Source organism: Miscanthus floridulus, chromosome 10 (assembly GCF_019320115.1).
Source record: "Miscanthus floridulus cultivar M001 chromosome 10, ASM1932011v1, whole genome shotgun sequence".
Taxonomy (NCBI): domain Eukaryota; kingdom Viridiplantae; phylum Streptophyta; class Magnoliopsida; order Poales; family Poaceae; genus Miscanthus; species Miscanthus floridulus.
The window spans coordinates 105,087,662-105,104,699 of NC_089589.1; the positions used below are offsets into that span (position 1 = coordinate 105,087,662).

The following is a 17,038-nucleotide window of genomic DNA, read 5'->3' on the forward strand; positions in this document are numbered from 1 at the left end:
TTCCGCAGGCCGTGCCCTTCTCTCTACGGCGCGCTCGGCACCACGACACTGACTTCCCTGTTCTTCCCTCTCCTTCCCTCACGACCTCCTCCATCTCTCGACGGCGCCCCTCTCCTCCACTGTGGCTCTCTCCCCCACCGCTCCCCCATAGCGCCCCTCTCTCCCACGGCGTGACCTCCCTCTCCATCCCTCGGCGTGGCGGTGAGGCCTCCCTCTCCCTTCGGCGGCGCGGCCTCCCTCTCCCTTCGACAAGCAGAGCAGCGGCGGATCGGGCGGCTCCCTCTTCTCCCTCCCCTAGCTCCGTGGATCCAGCGGCGGCGTGCACGGGGAGGCCAGATCCGGCGGTGGGGAGGCCAGATCCGGAGTCGACTCTCTCTTCTCCCTCTCCAACGGGCGCGGATCAGGCAGTGACTCTCGCGTGGAGGCTGGATCCAACTTCTCTGGCCGCGGATCGGGCGGCAGGGAGACGTGGAGGCTGATTCGGCTTCCCCAGCGGCGGGGAACGCATGGAGAATGGATCCGGCTTCCCCGGCGGCGGATCGGGCGACGGGGAGCACGTGGAGGCTGGATCCAGCTTCCCCCGGCGGCAAGGAGCGCGTGGAAGCTGGATCCGGCTTCTCCGGCGACGGATCGGGCGGCGGGGAGTGTGCAGGGGCGACGGTGGGGAGCGTGCAGGGACAGCGATGGGGAGGCCCAGTTGGGTTGCGGCTTTTTTCTTGTCTTATTTTTTTAATTTGATTTACCGAGGCAGGCATTTCAACCGCTTCGGTAAATACTTGATTTACCATGACCTTTTGGCTATGGCGGTTGTGATGCCCGCCTCGGTTAAGATTTATGTAGTAGTGACTTTTGATAGTAGTATTATAGTATTAGAACTTTAATGATAGTATTATAGTATTAAAAGCTCTAATAACGATGTTATAGTATTAATAACAGAGAAAAATTACTTCTATAATACTACTATTAAAACTTTTAAAATAATACTAAAATTAGAAGTAACTTTCAATGGAGAAAACTTTTAATACTATGGGTAACTTTTAATATTATTACAGTTGGAACGCCCCTAAGTTTAGAGACCTACGGTGATCTCACCTTAAAAGTTTAGGGACCGGGATGATATCGTCAGCCAAGTTTAGGGACCTGCGGTGATCGCTTTAAAAGTTTAGGAACCTGAATGACATAATTTATGAAGTATAGGGTCCACAGATATCAAATTAGAAATTTAGGTACCGAGTTCACACTGCCGGCGTTCCCGGCGGTGAATTTTGCTCAGCATTCGTCGCTGAGTAGGCACACACCGCCCACAGGCTACGCAGGCGGACAGCGAGTCTACGTACATTTATGCGGCTTTCTGTATTTAAGGCCCGCGCTACCTGGCCTTCCTCAACTCCAAACCAACGCCTCCCATAAATCCAACCAACACTCCCTCCCGGCCCTCTGCCCAACAAGAGCACCAGCAATCAAGCCCTGCAGACTGCAGCCATGGCGGCGCCATCATCATCGCCGCCACCACGGCGAACCGCCCTACCGCTGCTGCTGCTGGTGTCTCTCCTCCTCCTCTCCGTCGTCGCCGGCCACGCCGCAGCGAGAGTAGCGGCGGCGGCGGCTGAAGCGAGCTCGAGAAGCCAAGAGCAGTATAGAGATGTGGTGAGTCGTCGTTAAGCCTACCATTACCAGCCTAGCTAGCTTATGTTTCACGCAGGCACGGTCATGGCACGCGTCGAGAAGAATACATGCATGTTATTAGCATTTTCCTATAGCATGTGCAATATTGTGTTGACATTCATTTAACCAATATGTAGGTGTACGAGGAGAAGGCGACGAGCTTCGCAGGGGGCGACGAGCGGTGCGGCGGCGGCGCCGCTGCCGGAGGGGGAGAAGGAGAGGACGAGGAGTGCCTGATGAGGAGGACGCTGGTGGCGCACACCGACTACATCTACACCCAGGGAGGAGGCCACAACTAGCTAGGGTACAGCTTGCAGTAGCAGCTAGCACTAGCACACACCTCAGATCGATCATCGATGCTCCAGTCGGTTTCAACTGCATGCACGGTAGAGATGATGCCTGCCTTCCATTCCATCCATTGTCGACTACATTATTCATGGTCCATGGAAACTAAAGGTTGTAATGCTCCGGAGTATTGCGCGGCCGGCTCTGTTGTGTTATTGAGTGAGTATGTATGTAAGCTTTTCTTTGAATTGGTTCAGTTGATTGTTGGTGTTGTTGATTAATTCTAGTGTACCTGTACGAGTTTTGCAGTTGGTGAACGAACGAAATGAACTTGCTGCTTCGTGGTTAATTTCTTGTCTAGTTGTCTGGGGCAGGACAGGAGGCCCTACTCCGGCTGACTCTTTTGACTCTTGACCCTTGAGTAGCAACACGTACGGCAAGGGATCTTCTGGTTGTATACTCCATCCGTCCCAAAAATGAAGTCGTTTTGGACCAGGCTTGAATCAAACATTAGGAATATAAATCATGAATAATAACTTTTAAGTTGTTGAGTTTGGAAATGCGAAAACTATATATATAGATTTGCCTTAAAAAATACTTTCACAAAAATTTACATATATCACTTTTTGATAAATATCTTTATAAAAATAAGTAGTCAAGGTTATGCTTTGGAGACCATGTCACTGTCCAAAACGACCTTTTTTTTTGGGTAAGGAGGGAGTAGTTGTAGGCCGGCCGGACGCTGGCCTTCTATTAGTACAACACACATGTGGATGTTTAGTCCCACTGCCAGTGGCTGCATGATTATTGCTCTCGACGCACGGCCCCGAGTCGTCCCTACTAGCTCCACTACTGTTTTACTACTACTGACGATATGAGATACGCGTTTATGAATTTGACTGGCCATGGCCATCTGCCCATCTCATTCTCGCCTGAATATAAGTTTAGGCGGTTATTAGGCAGATGATTTGTTGAGTCGTCGTCCCAAGTTTGTCAGGGTCTCTTCTGAACATAGAGAGATCCAAGTCGAACAAGCACACAGCCAATTCCAATTTTGATACGACCAAATGGTGTATGTATCTTTTTTCGAATGGTCGAAATGGTGTATGTATCAATGAGTGCTACGATAGTTCATAAATCATAAGTATGTCAACATGTTGTTAACTAGCCTTTTGGGGCCTGAAACAAATTTAAACTAGAATCAGCATTCCCAAATTGAAATGCCCAGGCTCAATGGTGTAACACAGAACCATGGAAGACCAACCATCATTCAAACACACCTCTCAACGTCATAAGATATTTTCTCAGCATCAATCTGATGCCACCAACAAGCTGCCCTTAAAATGCAGGTAAGAAGAAGCAGCAGCAGCAGTACAAGTCTGTGACTCTTGTATGTCCCATGTGCCATGTTCATGCATGGTACGAGTTGACTTACGACCTCATGAGCGGACAAGAAGGTAGACCCCACACCTGACGTCTATGCCTCACCTAATTCATTTCATTTTGTTTTCTTTCCGATACCAATCCAACTTGCTGATCGCTGGATCAAGCGCATCTAATTCATCATCCAACTTCGTTAAGCTACCGATCAAGTGCGCACCGGCCAATAATGGTTTCGCCGCCACAAGATTTTTAATTGGTTACAAATTAAAACTAGGAAAGGATGCTTCGTTCTGCTTCTGCCGGAATTTCTGGTGTTGTGGCCAAATTCTGCCTAATTTCTGGTTGTTCTCCTTTACCAGGTCACGTTGAGTTTGGATACTTCTTGAATATACTCCGTATATCATACATGAAGCTTTGTCCGTTGACATTTTGTTGATGTATACTCACTCCTGTAACAGGAGTCCTGTTGGCATGTGTAAATGGTCGAACTGACGGTGCCTACTGAGTATGCACACTCTCCCTCTGATACGTGGTCATATATGACTTTGCACGGTCTTTGATACGTGGTGACTATTCATTTCTTCTAGAATATTTTAAATTTGTGTGATTTCTGAAAGTGTATTTGAATACAAATCTACACATATAGTCACATTTGAAAGTTACTAACGTTTGTAGTTATTATGGTTTGACGAAAACTTGTCTTAAACGACCGATAATAGTTTATAATATCGAGTTAAACAATATGGGTCAAATCATCATAAAAGCAGTTTCATAATAGTATAATTACTTGTTTAAAAAAAATAGTATAATTACGTTATGTTCTGGATATAAATAATAACATTGTGGGTCAAGTTATGTTTTGTAGACCGCATTAATTTCCAAAATACTAATAATATAATCATACTACTTTCTGTTCTGTGTCACTGTGTGTGAGCTGGAATACTTGCCCCCACGATAACATAGCCAGATTGGTCCTCACCAGCATTGTTCAGGGGTACATGTTGGAGAAATCATATCATTTTGAGTCAAACCATCGAACAACCTAGACTGTACACACTATACAATTTTCACTAATATACTGCATGCTTAGATCAGTAATTTCCAACCTGAAAAGGGAGGACTCGTGGAGACCCATGCTTTCCACTAGGCACAGAGAGGACAGAACTGACGCAAATTCTGAAACAGTGGGAGTGGATCACAAAATCCCCATGAGACCACATATTGGACACCCAACCAAGATCATTGTATCGAATTGTATAATGGAATAGGAAGCACAAATTAAGCAGTCTGATCAAGCCTGCTATTGATGTCAGGCCGCATCATCATCTTCCTCCAGATCACTGAAAGATACATCTTCATCATCTGCTATTGGAACTTTTGTGTTTCCTGGGTCACCTGTCTCTTCTTCCAGCCATTCATCCCCATCGTCATCTTCGATGTCGCCATCCTCAACATTATCAGTTTTCTGAATGTCAACTCTTGATTGCTCACTGATGTCAGCCAGTGGTTGTTTCTGTTGATCATCTTTAGGGGGAGAGTTGTCCGTCAATGGTATCTCAGACATTTGCACAGTCTGTTCTTCTTTTGCTGCATCTTCTGTAGAGAGATTGCGTGTGCTTTCTTCCATCCTAGATAGTGTGACCACGGTAGTGTTCTTCAATATGGGCACTAGCTGTACAGGTACACTGCTGCTCATATTATTTGAAGAAACAGCTCCAGTCTCGCTGATTGTATCATTTGATAGAATATCTTGTTTGATTGGTTGTGGCTTGCCATAGTCTATGTTGCTAAAAGATGTGAGCACCGCGGAGTCATCTTGGCCCTTCAATACACCCAAAACCTCTGCAGGAGAACTTAAAACACCATCTTCATTGCTGAAAGGCACAGGTACGGTGTCCCCATAGCTGCCTTGTAACTTTGTCCGATACTGCAAATCGTGTGACAACTTGTCTCTAGCTTCCAAAATCTGTGCCAAGGCAATCAGGATCTGATAAGAAGTCTGCTAGCAAACAATGTCTTGAGCTGGCAGATACCAGCTTATCTTTTGTGCAGTCAACAACAACAAAGACTTTAAGTCCCAAACAAGTTGGGGTAGGCTAGAGTTGAAACCCAGCATAAGCAATCAAGGTTCAGGCACGTGAATAGCTGTTGATACATCATAACTAGAAAGAGAGCACAATCATCAGCAGAAACTATTAAAGCATTGAGAGCCTATGGAAAATGATGTTCTATCAATATATCTGCCTCTCAAGACTCATGCATACATCTGAGGGCTAAAAAGTGTAATGAATTATTCAAACATAGGAGCTAATCATTTTCATCATATTGCACTTTATGTCCCATGGGCCATGGCTTTTGTTGAGTCAATATTCACTTGATGCCTAATTCTGACTGTTTGCTATTTGACATGTTTCCGCTATTCACTTTATCATATGGCACTTCAGAGTTCAGACTCATGCAAAGCATCATTCTGGGAACAAAACTGTACTAAGGAAGAAACTGAATCAATAGAAATACAGTAACAAATAAAACTGGACAAAGCACTCAGTTATTATAGAAAATTAGTAGAATATAACGAACCACTTGAGGTGTCCAGAACAAGCTAGTCCCATTCAAACTAGGGATGTATTTGGATGGCTAACCCATCATGACTTGCAAGAAAGAAAGTTTAATATAAACTACTAAAGCATCAGAAACATTAGACTTTCTGTCAATATATCAATATCTAAAGCATAGATTCCAGGGAGGATAACAATCACAACGAATCAATTTAGCTATAAATTATGGTGAGCCAATTTCAAACTGTTGGCCTAGTGCAATGTGATTTAACTCCACTCCCTTGGAAAAGCAAAGGAAGCAAAAAAAAAAATGCAAATTAGTTTCACTTTTAGGCAGGAGGAAGGGAATGTAGGAAGGTTTCATTAGCTTAGATGACATGAATGAGGTGTTGGATTCGGATTATAATCCACTGCATTTGTGACACTTTGATAAGTAAAGGCTTCATGATCTTATCTGACAAAAAGGATAGGTTCCATGGCAGGCACAGAAGCACAAAGCTTGAGAATGTACATAAGTGTGCCGCATGAGGCTATGATTAACCAATATATTTTTATGATTTTTGAAAATCGAAGAAATTAATGTTTTGAAATAAAATTCCAGAGTGAGGTCAAAGTGTCAAACTAATGATCAAGTTTCAGATAGAACATTAGGTAATGTAAAGAGGGGACAACATAAATATGGCAATGATATATCGACCAGTTTACTCAAACAGTAGGTCATTTCATTTCAAGAATGCAAGTGCCTAGCCTTGCACAGATCGCTCACTCATTCTGAAACCATAACTATGATGCAAAGTTTTTTTTTTTTGGGTAAAAACACAAATTGCTTATTTACATTTTGACAATATTCTCATGGATACTATCGCAGTTCTCAAACAAGCATGATTGCCTTACCAGGACACAAAACCTTAGGTGCAAGATATACCAAATCAAAGTGCAAAGAAATCACAAGCACTTAAGTTTCTTGCCACCGCAATATTCCATGATTCCAAATACAATGTAGCAAATATCAAAATGTGAAACACAATACAGTCTCAATTTAATAACTAATCTGATCCAGCATCTGATTCACATTCCTTTACTCACCTCAGCTAACAAATTTTAGGCTGATATTGGTCCAAGGTGAACTTTACTACTGAATCACCAAAGACAACTAACTTAGTTAACTAGCATGAAGGAAAATCCTCAGGTACTTAGTACTTAGTGAACTTGTATTACTAACTCGTTTAAGTGTTGAACTTAAGATGTCAAGGAAAATCACCTGTGGAGTGGATAAAATCTCAGCATCATGCTTCCTGAGCTTAGGATGCAGCAGCACGAAGTATATCTTCCAGAAGCAGCCCTCGCTCATGTGGCTGGGGCAGAGCTCGATCCTCAGATCAGCCAGCTCGGGCGCCAAGCTTTCCACGGCCAGGGCGTGATCTTGCTGCGCATCAGTCATGTCAAAATCTGCACTTCAAGTCAACAATGCAACTGACAATTAGTTCATCTCAACCGACACCGATGAAGAAGAGCCTCTGGGGGAGGCAAGAAAGGATAGCACGAAGCCACGAACCATCGGAGTCGGCGTCGTCGGGGAGGAGGGGGAAGTCGAGCCACAGCTCGGGCCGCGAGGCCGCGTCCCGCGCGAACGCGACCACCTCTTCGGTGACCCCCGCTGCCGCCTCCGCCCAGTCCGCGTCGCCCTCAGGCGGCAGCAGCGAGGACGCGATCTTGGCGAGATCCGCTACGGCCTGGCGGCCCGGGAGCCGCGCGAGGCCTGCGCGGAACCGCCCCGCGATCTCGGCCGGCGCAGGGCGCCTCCGCCTCCAGCCGCCGGGGGAGCGAGGAAGGAGGCGATGCCCTGTAAGCGGTTCGCGAGCGCGCCGGTGAGCTCGGAGAGGTCCTCGCGGACGCCGCGCGGGGGAGAGGATGAGCCCGGGGAGGCCGAGGGGCCCGGGTCGCTTGCTTCGGGTTCGTCCTCAGTAGCGAGGAGGGAGTTGGCGATGGAGCGCGCGACCCACGCCATTGCCGGCGGCGGCGGCGGTGGTGCGGCCGGGCGGGAGCGGAGGGGAAGGTAGCCTTGTGTCGTGTGTTCCCCTGTCACTGTCGAGTGGGCCCGGTTGTTGAGGATTACTTCGCCAGGACACGAGAACACGTGAATGTCTTAATTGCACGTTCGATGAAGCAAAGCGCAAACCCCAAATATAAGCCTATATCAATTTTGTATATAATAATTTCTTAAATAATCGACGGTACATAATTTATTTCTGTATGCGTTGCTCTTTTGTACATTGTTTGCTTGAACTGTGATGCGTCGAGATACTGCTATTTTTACGTAGAGCAGACGGGAAGGTAGCCTTGTTTGCAGTGGCACTACGACGAAGAGTCATGCATGACGCGGCCTTCTCGGTGTGTTTCTGACAATTAAGGGCTACAACTCGAGTCTTTAACAATTACTTGCACGTAATTTGAGGCCGGGGTTGGCTTAGGGCCTGTTTAGAATCCAAAAATTTTTGCGCAGTAACCGTCATATCGAATCTTGCGGCACATGCATGGAGTACTAAATGTAGACGAAAAAAAAACTAATTACACAGTTGGTCGAGAAATCGCGAGACGAAACTTTTAAACCTAATTAGTCCATAATTAGACACTAATTACCAAATACAAACGAAATGCTACAGTGAGCCAAAATCCAAAATTTTTTGGATCTAAACGGGGCCTTAATGTCACAGCGACGGTTGGCTCTAGATATCAGTGGTTATTATCGTCCTATTCGCTTGGGCTTGTTTGACTTATAAGTCGTATATTTTCAGCCAACGAACAGTATTTTTCTCTCACGCCAAATCAGCCAACAGTTCAGTCATGACTTATCAGCCAAACAAATCCAAGCGAACAGAGTGTTATATTGGTACCCAGTAGACCATTGGTTGTTGGTGGCTCACCGGTTGGCGGCAAGTTTTTATTTTGGTAGTTTGTTGTTGCCGTGGTCATAGGTGATTTAGAGTTTGTGATGGCTCATAGTGCGTAGTTCGTATTGTTGTTTATTTGATCGGTCAGTGAGTTAGAGTTATTATTGTGGTTTTTCTTATAGGTAGCCGTCTTCCATTTCTTCTATATCTGTCCTGTTCATTTGGCTGATAAGCCATGGCTGAAAGTAGTGTTGACTGATTTGCTGTGAGAGAAAAATATTGTTCGTTGACTGAAAAAGTACGGCTTATAAGCCAAGCGAACATGACGATCAATAATAAAAATAGCCAATATTAATGCTAATGAAAATAACAACAATGGTTCCCTCCTATTTCCACGAGTTCCACCAGCTTCGAGTCCTTTACTTTTCGGTTGAAATCCGCCACCAAAGTCATTCATGAATATCCACCAACACATTAACGCCCTATTCGCTTGGCTGATAAGCCATGACTGAAAGTACTGTTGGCTGATTTGTTGTGAGAGAAAATACTGTTCGTTGACTGAAGGCTTATAAGCCAAGTGAACAGGGCGTAAGTTTTCAATTTTATAAACACAACCCTGCCAATTCCGTTCATCGTGCGCCTAGTGACGAGCAAATGATGAAAAAAATTCTCTAAACATATTGATGCAAAATAGAATGACATAATAAGAACATAATGTAGGCATCGTAGGAATAAGTGTGAAAATCCAAGACACCCAACCACGTGAATTTGGTGTTGAAGAAGAAAACATTAAGGCCTTGTTTGGTTCTCGGGAATGATTCCGAGGCAAAATGTTCCTAGGAATGGTTCGCTAATTTCAATAACGATCAAGTCAGAATGGTAGGCGCGAAACAATCTATTCTAACCGAACAAGGCTTAAACATTACTCCTTCCGTCTGTGTATTTAAGGGTCAATCGTGGCAGTCAAATTTTCTCAAATTTGTCTAATTTTTTAAAAAATATTAGCAACATTTTATCTCTAAATAAATTTATTATAAAAATAAATACAACGATATATTTAATGAAAAAAATTATATACTATAAATATTATATATATATAATTAAATTTAAGTACGTATAACCTCTCCCGAAGTGAGAACGACAGATAAAGGGCAAGAGAGGAGCGTATTCTGCACTAATAAAACAGTACCAGCATGTACCCTAAGCCTACGGGCCCACTGGTCAAATCCAATCTCTGTCTGAAAGACTCATCCGGACCCTTTTCAACGGGTCTCCAGTGCAGACACAGGCCTTCTTCTTCTCGGCTTCTCCCCTCCGCATCGCACACCACCGCCGCATTTCGCCGAGCCGCCGGCGCTGGAACCCCTCCCCGACCTCGCAGCTAGGGATCACCGACACGGCCCCTACCGCGCTGCCATGGGCCAGACCCCGCTGCCGGCAGGAGCGTGGAGCAGCCTTCTCCCCCGATAGGTCTAGCGGGCCAGCCGCCGGAGTGAGCGCCGGTGAAGGGCGTCGGCACGGTCCAGTCTCGCCTGCTTCCTCGACCCCCGTTGCCGGATCTTCAACCGGACCGCCCCCAAATCCTTGCTCAGATCCCCCGATTTCTCTGGCATTCCAAACCCTAGCCCTCCCACGCTGGTATGATATTTCCCTTATTCTGGCTAGATTCGTGTGTGTTTTTTGTTGGCCCGTTGGACTACATTCTTATGGGTATTGTGTCGCTTACATGGAGGAGCAGCAGAGAAGACCCGAGGTGCACATCGTTGCACGCACGAGGAGTAAGTGTGCTCAGTCTCCCCTTCTCATTTGGTTCCGTTAAGTGTTGATCCTATGCAGTCGTGTATTCTATTGGGCTCTTCATTGTGTGATGCTCTGCGTATTAGTTTATATGGCTAGGGATCTATGGTTGCGTTGTTTATTAAAACGTTGGTTGTTTAAAAATGATGCACGTGAGATACCCACTGAATGACTGAACACAACCTTCCAGGTTTTGCTCCTAGTGCGATTTGGTAATGTTACAGTCCCTGCAGAGCCAAATAGATTATACTTCTCTGAGATAGAAGTCATTGCAAGAATATTGTGTGGGGGTGATTTTCTTCATGTGTGATGCAGTTGTCGCTTGCGGTACCATGTCCACTGGTGAGATGTATTTGGGAGATTGCACTGTGCCCAGTTTCTTGATCCACCACTTAAACCAATTCCCTACACCAAGGTGCAAAAAGCTCCTCAATCAGTCGGAGCATCCAGCCACCAAGCTTCCCCTGATTGTATCTTCTTCGTTAACACTTGTCAACCAGCACCACACCCTCTGATCTTTATATCAAGAATCTCAATGAAATTGAGGTGTGGGAGGAGGGAAGGGAAGCTGCAACTATGGGTGCTGACGGTATCTTGCTGCACTACAGCTGAGAAGGAAAATACAGCTGAGAGAAGATTGTATTTAGAGATTGACATATGGGCCCCACCATTTTTTTGACAATTTTATTTGAACATTATGTGTCTTTGCCTATTGGGTTGACATCACATCCTAAAAACAGCCCATTTTAGTTCCACCCTGGATTAAAACCAGAGTGCAACGGCCTCGAGTGGTTAAAATGTCCAGCATTGACTAGTGAGGACTGAGGACTAGCTTTTTCTTTCCTCCTCAAAAGAATGTAGCTGAGATTGCCTATTCTATTCATGTTTCAAATTCATTTTGTTTTCAGCTTGCTATAATGCATTTCATTTGCATATTATTCTTACAGTGTTGCTTGTCCTCTGTGTATTCCTTTTTTTCTGCAGAAACAGCATCCATGCACAACACCTGATAGATTGAATGCCCCTGATGAAGCAAGTTCTTCCAGAAACAGGGATGTTTGCCTGTGACGGTGAGGAGAGTAACCCTGACAGGATCAGTGACCTACCGGACGAGTTGCTGCTCCATGTCATGTACTTCCTAACACTGCAGGAGGCAGTGCAGACAAGTCTGCTGTCACGGAGGTGGCAGAACCTCTGGGCATCTTTGATGTGGCTCTACACCGATGCGGCCAAGTTCAGCAGCATGGGAACTTTCAAGAACTTTGTTGACAATTTGGTCATGTACCGAAACTCTTTGCCGGAGCCAGTGTGCCACTGGATGCGTTTTTTATTTCTGCCATCTGCAACAACTCCGATGATTCCCTTGAATATTCTGACATCCATCCGTGGATTCGCCATGCCCTTGATAGCAATGCCTGGGCTCTAGGCATACTGAAGCATTCTGGCCCCAAGCCCCTTTCTATAGAGGGTTATCCCTTCCCATTCACCTCGGTGCACTTGAAAATTTTAGTAGATGACTGCTTTGTCCAGAACCTCTCCATCTGCTGCCCAGTGTTAGACGATCTAGAGTTGACAAGTTGTGCCATCCATGTCACCATATTTTTGTCAACTAGTTTGAAGAGTTTGACCATTACCAGTACACAGAATGATGAAGATGTCCCTGGAGAGTTTCAGTATCTTGTGATACATGTGCCAAACCTAGTCTCCCTGAGACTAGAAGAGATACCTAGAAGAACTATTCACCTCGCGGATGTGTCATCAGTGAGAACAGCCTCAATTTACTTTTTTTCACTCTCTTTCCCGAACCCTCAGATTCCCTGCAGTATTATTAGTGCTCTGTCAAATGCCATGGACTTGACATTGGTATCTCCATCTGTCTTTGAAGATGTATGCCATCTACTTTAGATTTACTTTTGCTCCAATGTACCATTTTTGTGTATCTTTTGAAACTTTTCTGGACCTGTTTTCAGGTGGTGCCAAAGGTATTACAGCGTGATCTTCAAAGGTGCAAGACATTCAGCTACTTGAAATGGTTGCATCTTGGTGAGTGGTTTCTGCATGGTGGGTGCTATCCACTAATATGCTTTCTTCGGCACTCGCCTGGTATAGAAAAAGTTGTCCTGCAACTTGACGAGGCAAGATATACTACCCCCCTCTTCAATGAGGTTTCTGCTTATTAATTGAATTTAATAATGGTTTCTTTCATCTACCAGAGTGGAGATGATGACTATGAGAGGCTTCCAAATGCTGATGCTGAAATAGATCCTCCTTGCGTGGAAGCAGTAAAAATGTTTAGTTGTGAAAAACTTAGAAAAATCACAATCCACTGCGACCCACAGAATGATAAAAGAGCCCAGATCATCTTGCGCATCTTATCAGGGCATCTTTGCCCTCTCCCTAATATCAAAATCAAGTCCATTAAAATTCAGGTTTAGGATGGTAAGTTCCTTAAAATCCTCCTTGCACGCTTGCAGAATTGTGAAATTTACACCTTGCTTGCCTAAAATTGAACTAGCTATCTATGTACCAAGGAAATTGACAAACGTCATTGTTATATTTATGTGTTGTTGCAGGTGATATGCATTTGGTGACCTGGTAGCTATCTGGCCATGGATTAGAGCTTCTGGCACCTGGAGCTGCATTGATGACGGTACTTGTTATTTGGCAATTGCAACTGCCTGTACACCAAACTGATGTCTTTCTTTAGCGTTTTGCTTGCTACCATTATGATTTCGCTGACCTTTTTGGCGTAAAGCTTTTCTTCGCAGTATTGTGGAGCATAACACTTGTCTGGTAAACCATGCTGCGATTCTGCGTTTGGTAAAATGGTCCATGCCGTTCTTCCAGCTTGATTTTTTTTTGGTCGTGCTTGTGCTTGTGAAGTGGAAAGAAATGTGCATTGAGATTGTTGCATATCTTTTCACCATGACTCTGGATCTCAGGATCGAAGGTTGGGAAAATCTGTGCCCTGTTTTCCTTTCGATTATTGGACTATGGTTCTCTCAATTTGCCTGTCTGCAATTTGTTCCATGGGCTGAAAGACTAAAAGGGATGGGCAGACTACAGAAATACAGATCATGCCATTACTACAAGGGATGGGCAGGCGACTTTTCCTTGGTCGATTCAAGAATATTCAGTAGTACTGAAGTGTATCCCAAGCTCCACAACATTTCAGTCGACCAGCTATTCGCTGTCGGCTGCTATCCTGTCTCTTTCAGTATATCTGAACCGCCCTACTGCACTTTTTCCATATCTGAACCGTTGACTTCGGCTGCAGACTTTGCACCTGCCAAGCCATATAACCTTGAACGTTTCATTGCGGAATCTATCCATGCAAATTGCAAGACGTTCACCTGTCAACGTCACCAGTTGCAGCCAGGCAGTATTGTCTAACCTCTTGTTAACAAGGCGCCAGTTTGACTCCAACTCTGGCCTGTGCCCCATATAGCCTCGTCTGCGATCAAGAACTGTGCAAGCCGATGCTGCTTGCAACGGCAACGGCCTCTTCTTTGCCCACCGCTGTATGGTGTACAATTGTTTAGGACACACCGACGACGACGACGACACCGTGCATGTCAGAATAATACTTCGTTTCTTTTTATCTGTCGTTGTCACTTCCCAAGAATCAAACATACTCCACTTTGACTAAATATATATAAAAATAATCAATATTTATAGTATAATTAGTATCATTAGATAGATTGTTGAATCTATTTTTATAATAAAGTTGTTTGTAGATACAAATGTTGCTAATATTTTGTACAAACCTACTTAAAGTTGACAAAATTTGACACGTATGTTTCCCATAGTGACAAATATAAAGGGACAGATGAGTATATCCAGAGTCCTAGTGTGGGGAGGAGAAATCTTTGGTAACCATTAGTTATTAAATTAAACAAGAAAAGAAACTGGGAGCAGAAAATGTTTGGGGGCCTTTGAAAAAGGGTGCTCTTAGACTTGTCAGAACTTGATCGGTTGCTTGGGCGTTGATTGATTCTGACCAAGGCAATATCGCTAGTTTTTGCGCTCTCGGGCCTCGGCGACAAGCTCAACAAAATTTGTGTTTAAAAAGAACATATAAGGGGGTTTTGGGGACTACTTCGCTCCATGTTTTTTTTTAGCTTCACTTCACATTTTTAGCCAAACAAGTTTAGCTCCGCACACTCTTTTTAAGTAAAAATGATGAAGTTGTGAGAACACATAAAAGGACCGGTCCTTCCTAAACTATATGTTTTTTTTAGCTACTTTACGGTAAAGTTTGTAGAGCTGAATTTACGATGCAGTAGCAAACACCCCCTGTATAAAGGTCTTGCACTCTCCCGTTTCCGTCCTCGTCCTCAAATGAGCATTAAGGTTCAGTTTGTCTCCTTGTCGGGCACCAATCACAAGGCACATTTGACGTTGTCGAGCACAGAAGCGCGTATCGATCAGGAGAAGAACCGCGTCCACTTGCGCTGTCTTGTACTCCTAAAACGTTTCGGCCCTGTTTGCTGGTGTGAAATTTGGTTAAAACCGACTGAAAAAATACCATTTTGACTGAATTATTGTGAGAGAAAAATACTGTTTGGGCTGAAAAAAGAAGTCAAACAAATCAAATATAGAGTAAGCCGAACAGGGCCTTCGTAAGCAATGTTTGAATAATTTATAATAATACTCTCCTATAGTATAATTTTGCTTCATATGACAATCGACGCACCTTTGAAGCCAGCAATGGCTATTGGCTAGCCTATACTTGTGTGGTCGATGTTCGATGACCATACAATACACCAAGGCCTTGTTTAGATCACCTCCAAATTCCAAGTTTTTTCACTCTCTCTCCATCACATCAATTTTTAGCCGCTTGCATGGAGTATTAAATGTAGGTAAAAAAATAACTAATTACACAGTTTTGTTGAAAATCACGAGATGAATCTTTTGAGCCTAGTTGGTCCACGATTGGACAATATTTACCAAATAAGACGAAAGTGATACTATTCATCAGGTTGAAAAAACTTTCAATCTAAACAAGGCCCAATGTGACGTGAGTCATGCTAGACGATCGATGGCTTGCATGAGCGTCAAGTTGGAATATTAAACTCCATAAAGCTCCTAGAATCAGCGCATTCTCAGCGCCCCTGGTACTGTTCGCTGCCATGTGCTCGCCTGGAATTGGCGCAAGGAGAACGCTTCAACCGCTGTTCCGTTTACTGTTCGTCAATCAGCCGTCTCCACATGCCTCGTGCCCGAATTTTTTACTATTTGGCCCTTTTTTCGAAAGTTTCTCTCAAATAGACCCCTGGCGGAAACAATTCCAGAAATGGACCCTTGGCTCGACGTCAGAGTAAGTGGCGCCGAGCTCGGCGCCACGGTGACTGGCGCCGAGGTCCTGGGCACGGGCAAACGGCCTGTCAGGGGCTCGGCGCCACCCACTCTGGCGCCGAGCTCGGCGCCATTCACTCTGGCGCCGAGCTCGGCCTAAATATCTGCCCTCGGTCTTCTTCCCCATCTCCTTGCCCTAGCCAGCCGTTGCTGCTCCACCACGTCGCCCGCGCCCACGTCCGCCCGCGCCCCCACTCCCGCGGCCCCCGCGCGCGCCCGACGGCGCCGCGCCGCCCACCCGCCGCCGCGCACGCCGCGCCACCCGCCGCCCGCGCTCGCCACGCCGCCGCCCGCGCCGCCGCGTGCCGCGCCGACGCGCCGAGCCCGCGCCGCGCCGGGCCCGTCCGAGGCGCTGCAGCTCCGCCTGCCGAGCCGCTGCTGCTCGGCGGCCGAGCCCGCGCCGCCGCGCTGCCTCCGCTCCCTCGCCGAGCCCGCACCGCGCCGCCGTGCCCTCGCGCTGTTGCCCGTTGGTTGGCTGCAGCGCCGAGCCGCCACGCCCTCCACCGCCGTCCTAGCCTTTGTCTCCACCAGCGGCCTCGGCCTCGCCCCGCCTTGCCCCCTCCCCGCCGGCCTCGCCCCGCCTTGCCGACGTCCACCGCTGCCCTCGCCTCGCCCCGCCTCCCGCGGCCGTCGAGCCGGTCTCGTAGAGCAGAGCGCCGGCCACCCCGCGACCGCCGCGCGCCACCTCTGTCGTTGGCCGCGCCACCGTAGTCCCGAATATTCGCCTAGACCTACGCCCATCGTCCGTCGACCTGGAAAGGTAAAAAATATGAATATGCAATGTACATATTTAGTTGGTGTATGTTATTTACTAGTTATACTGTGATGACTTTGTTAGTTGATTTAGTTAGATATATATGTAGATAGATAGAAACATAGATACATTGGTAAATAGATATAGTTAGATAGCTACTTAGATATGTAGTTATATTTGTAGTTAACTACATATGATCTTGCTATTTAGTGAGTACACTATAAATATATACGTAGTTATTATCATGATTACTTAGTTTGTAGTTAGAAAGTACTTGTTAGGTACTATCTATCGTCTAATTTGGACTAAAGGACATGTGTTTCGTTACGTTTTTTAAATAGATGGAC

At 45.7% G+C, this 17,038-nt stretch overlaps 2 protein-coding genes and 1 pseudogene across 2 annotated transcripts; 2 read left to right on the plus strand and 1 right to left on the minus strand.

Moving 5' to 3' along the window:
* The first annotated feature begins 1,404 nt into the window (after nucleotides 1-1,404).
* On the plus strand, nucleotides 1,405-2,365 carry LOC136485234 (phytosulfokines 4-like). The gene is made up of 2 exons (XM_066482159.1): nucleotides 1,405-1,647; nucleotides 1,803-2,365. The coding sequence occupies exons 1-2, from the start codon at nucleotides 1,483-1,485 to the stop codon at nucleotides 1,962-1,964; spliced, it is 327 nt and encodes a 108-aa protein (XP_066338256.1). The 5' UTR covers nucleotides 1,405-1,482; the 3' UTR covers nucleotides 1,965-2,365.
* Nucleotides 2,366-4,251: 1,886 nt separating this feature from the next.
* On the minus strand, nucleotides 4,252-7,989 carry LOC136485235 (uncharacterized; annotated as a pseudogene).
* Nucleotides 7,990-11,606: 3,617 nt separating this feature from the next.
* Nucleotides 11,607-14,069, plus strand: LOC136489187 (uncharacterized). Its single transcript, XM_066485900.1, has 5 exons — nucleotides 11,607-11,745; nucleotides 11,850-12,466; nucleotides 12,550-12,714; nucleotides 12,793-13,018; nucleotides 13,153-14,069. Exons 1-4 carry the CDS (start codon nucleotides 11,607-11,609, stop codon nucleotides 13,012-13,014), a joined length of 1,143 nt encoding a protein of 380 aa, XP_066341997.1. The 3' UTR covers nucleotides 13,015-13,018; nucleotides 13,153-14,069.
* Nucleotides 14,070-17,038: the final 2,969 nt, after the last annotated feature.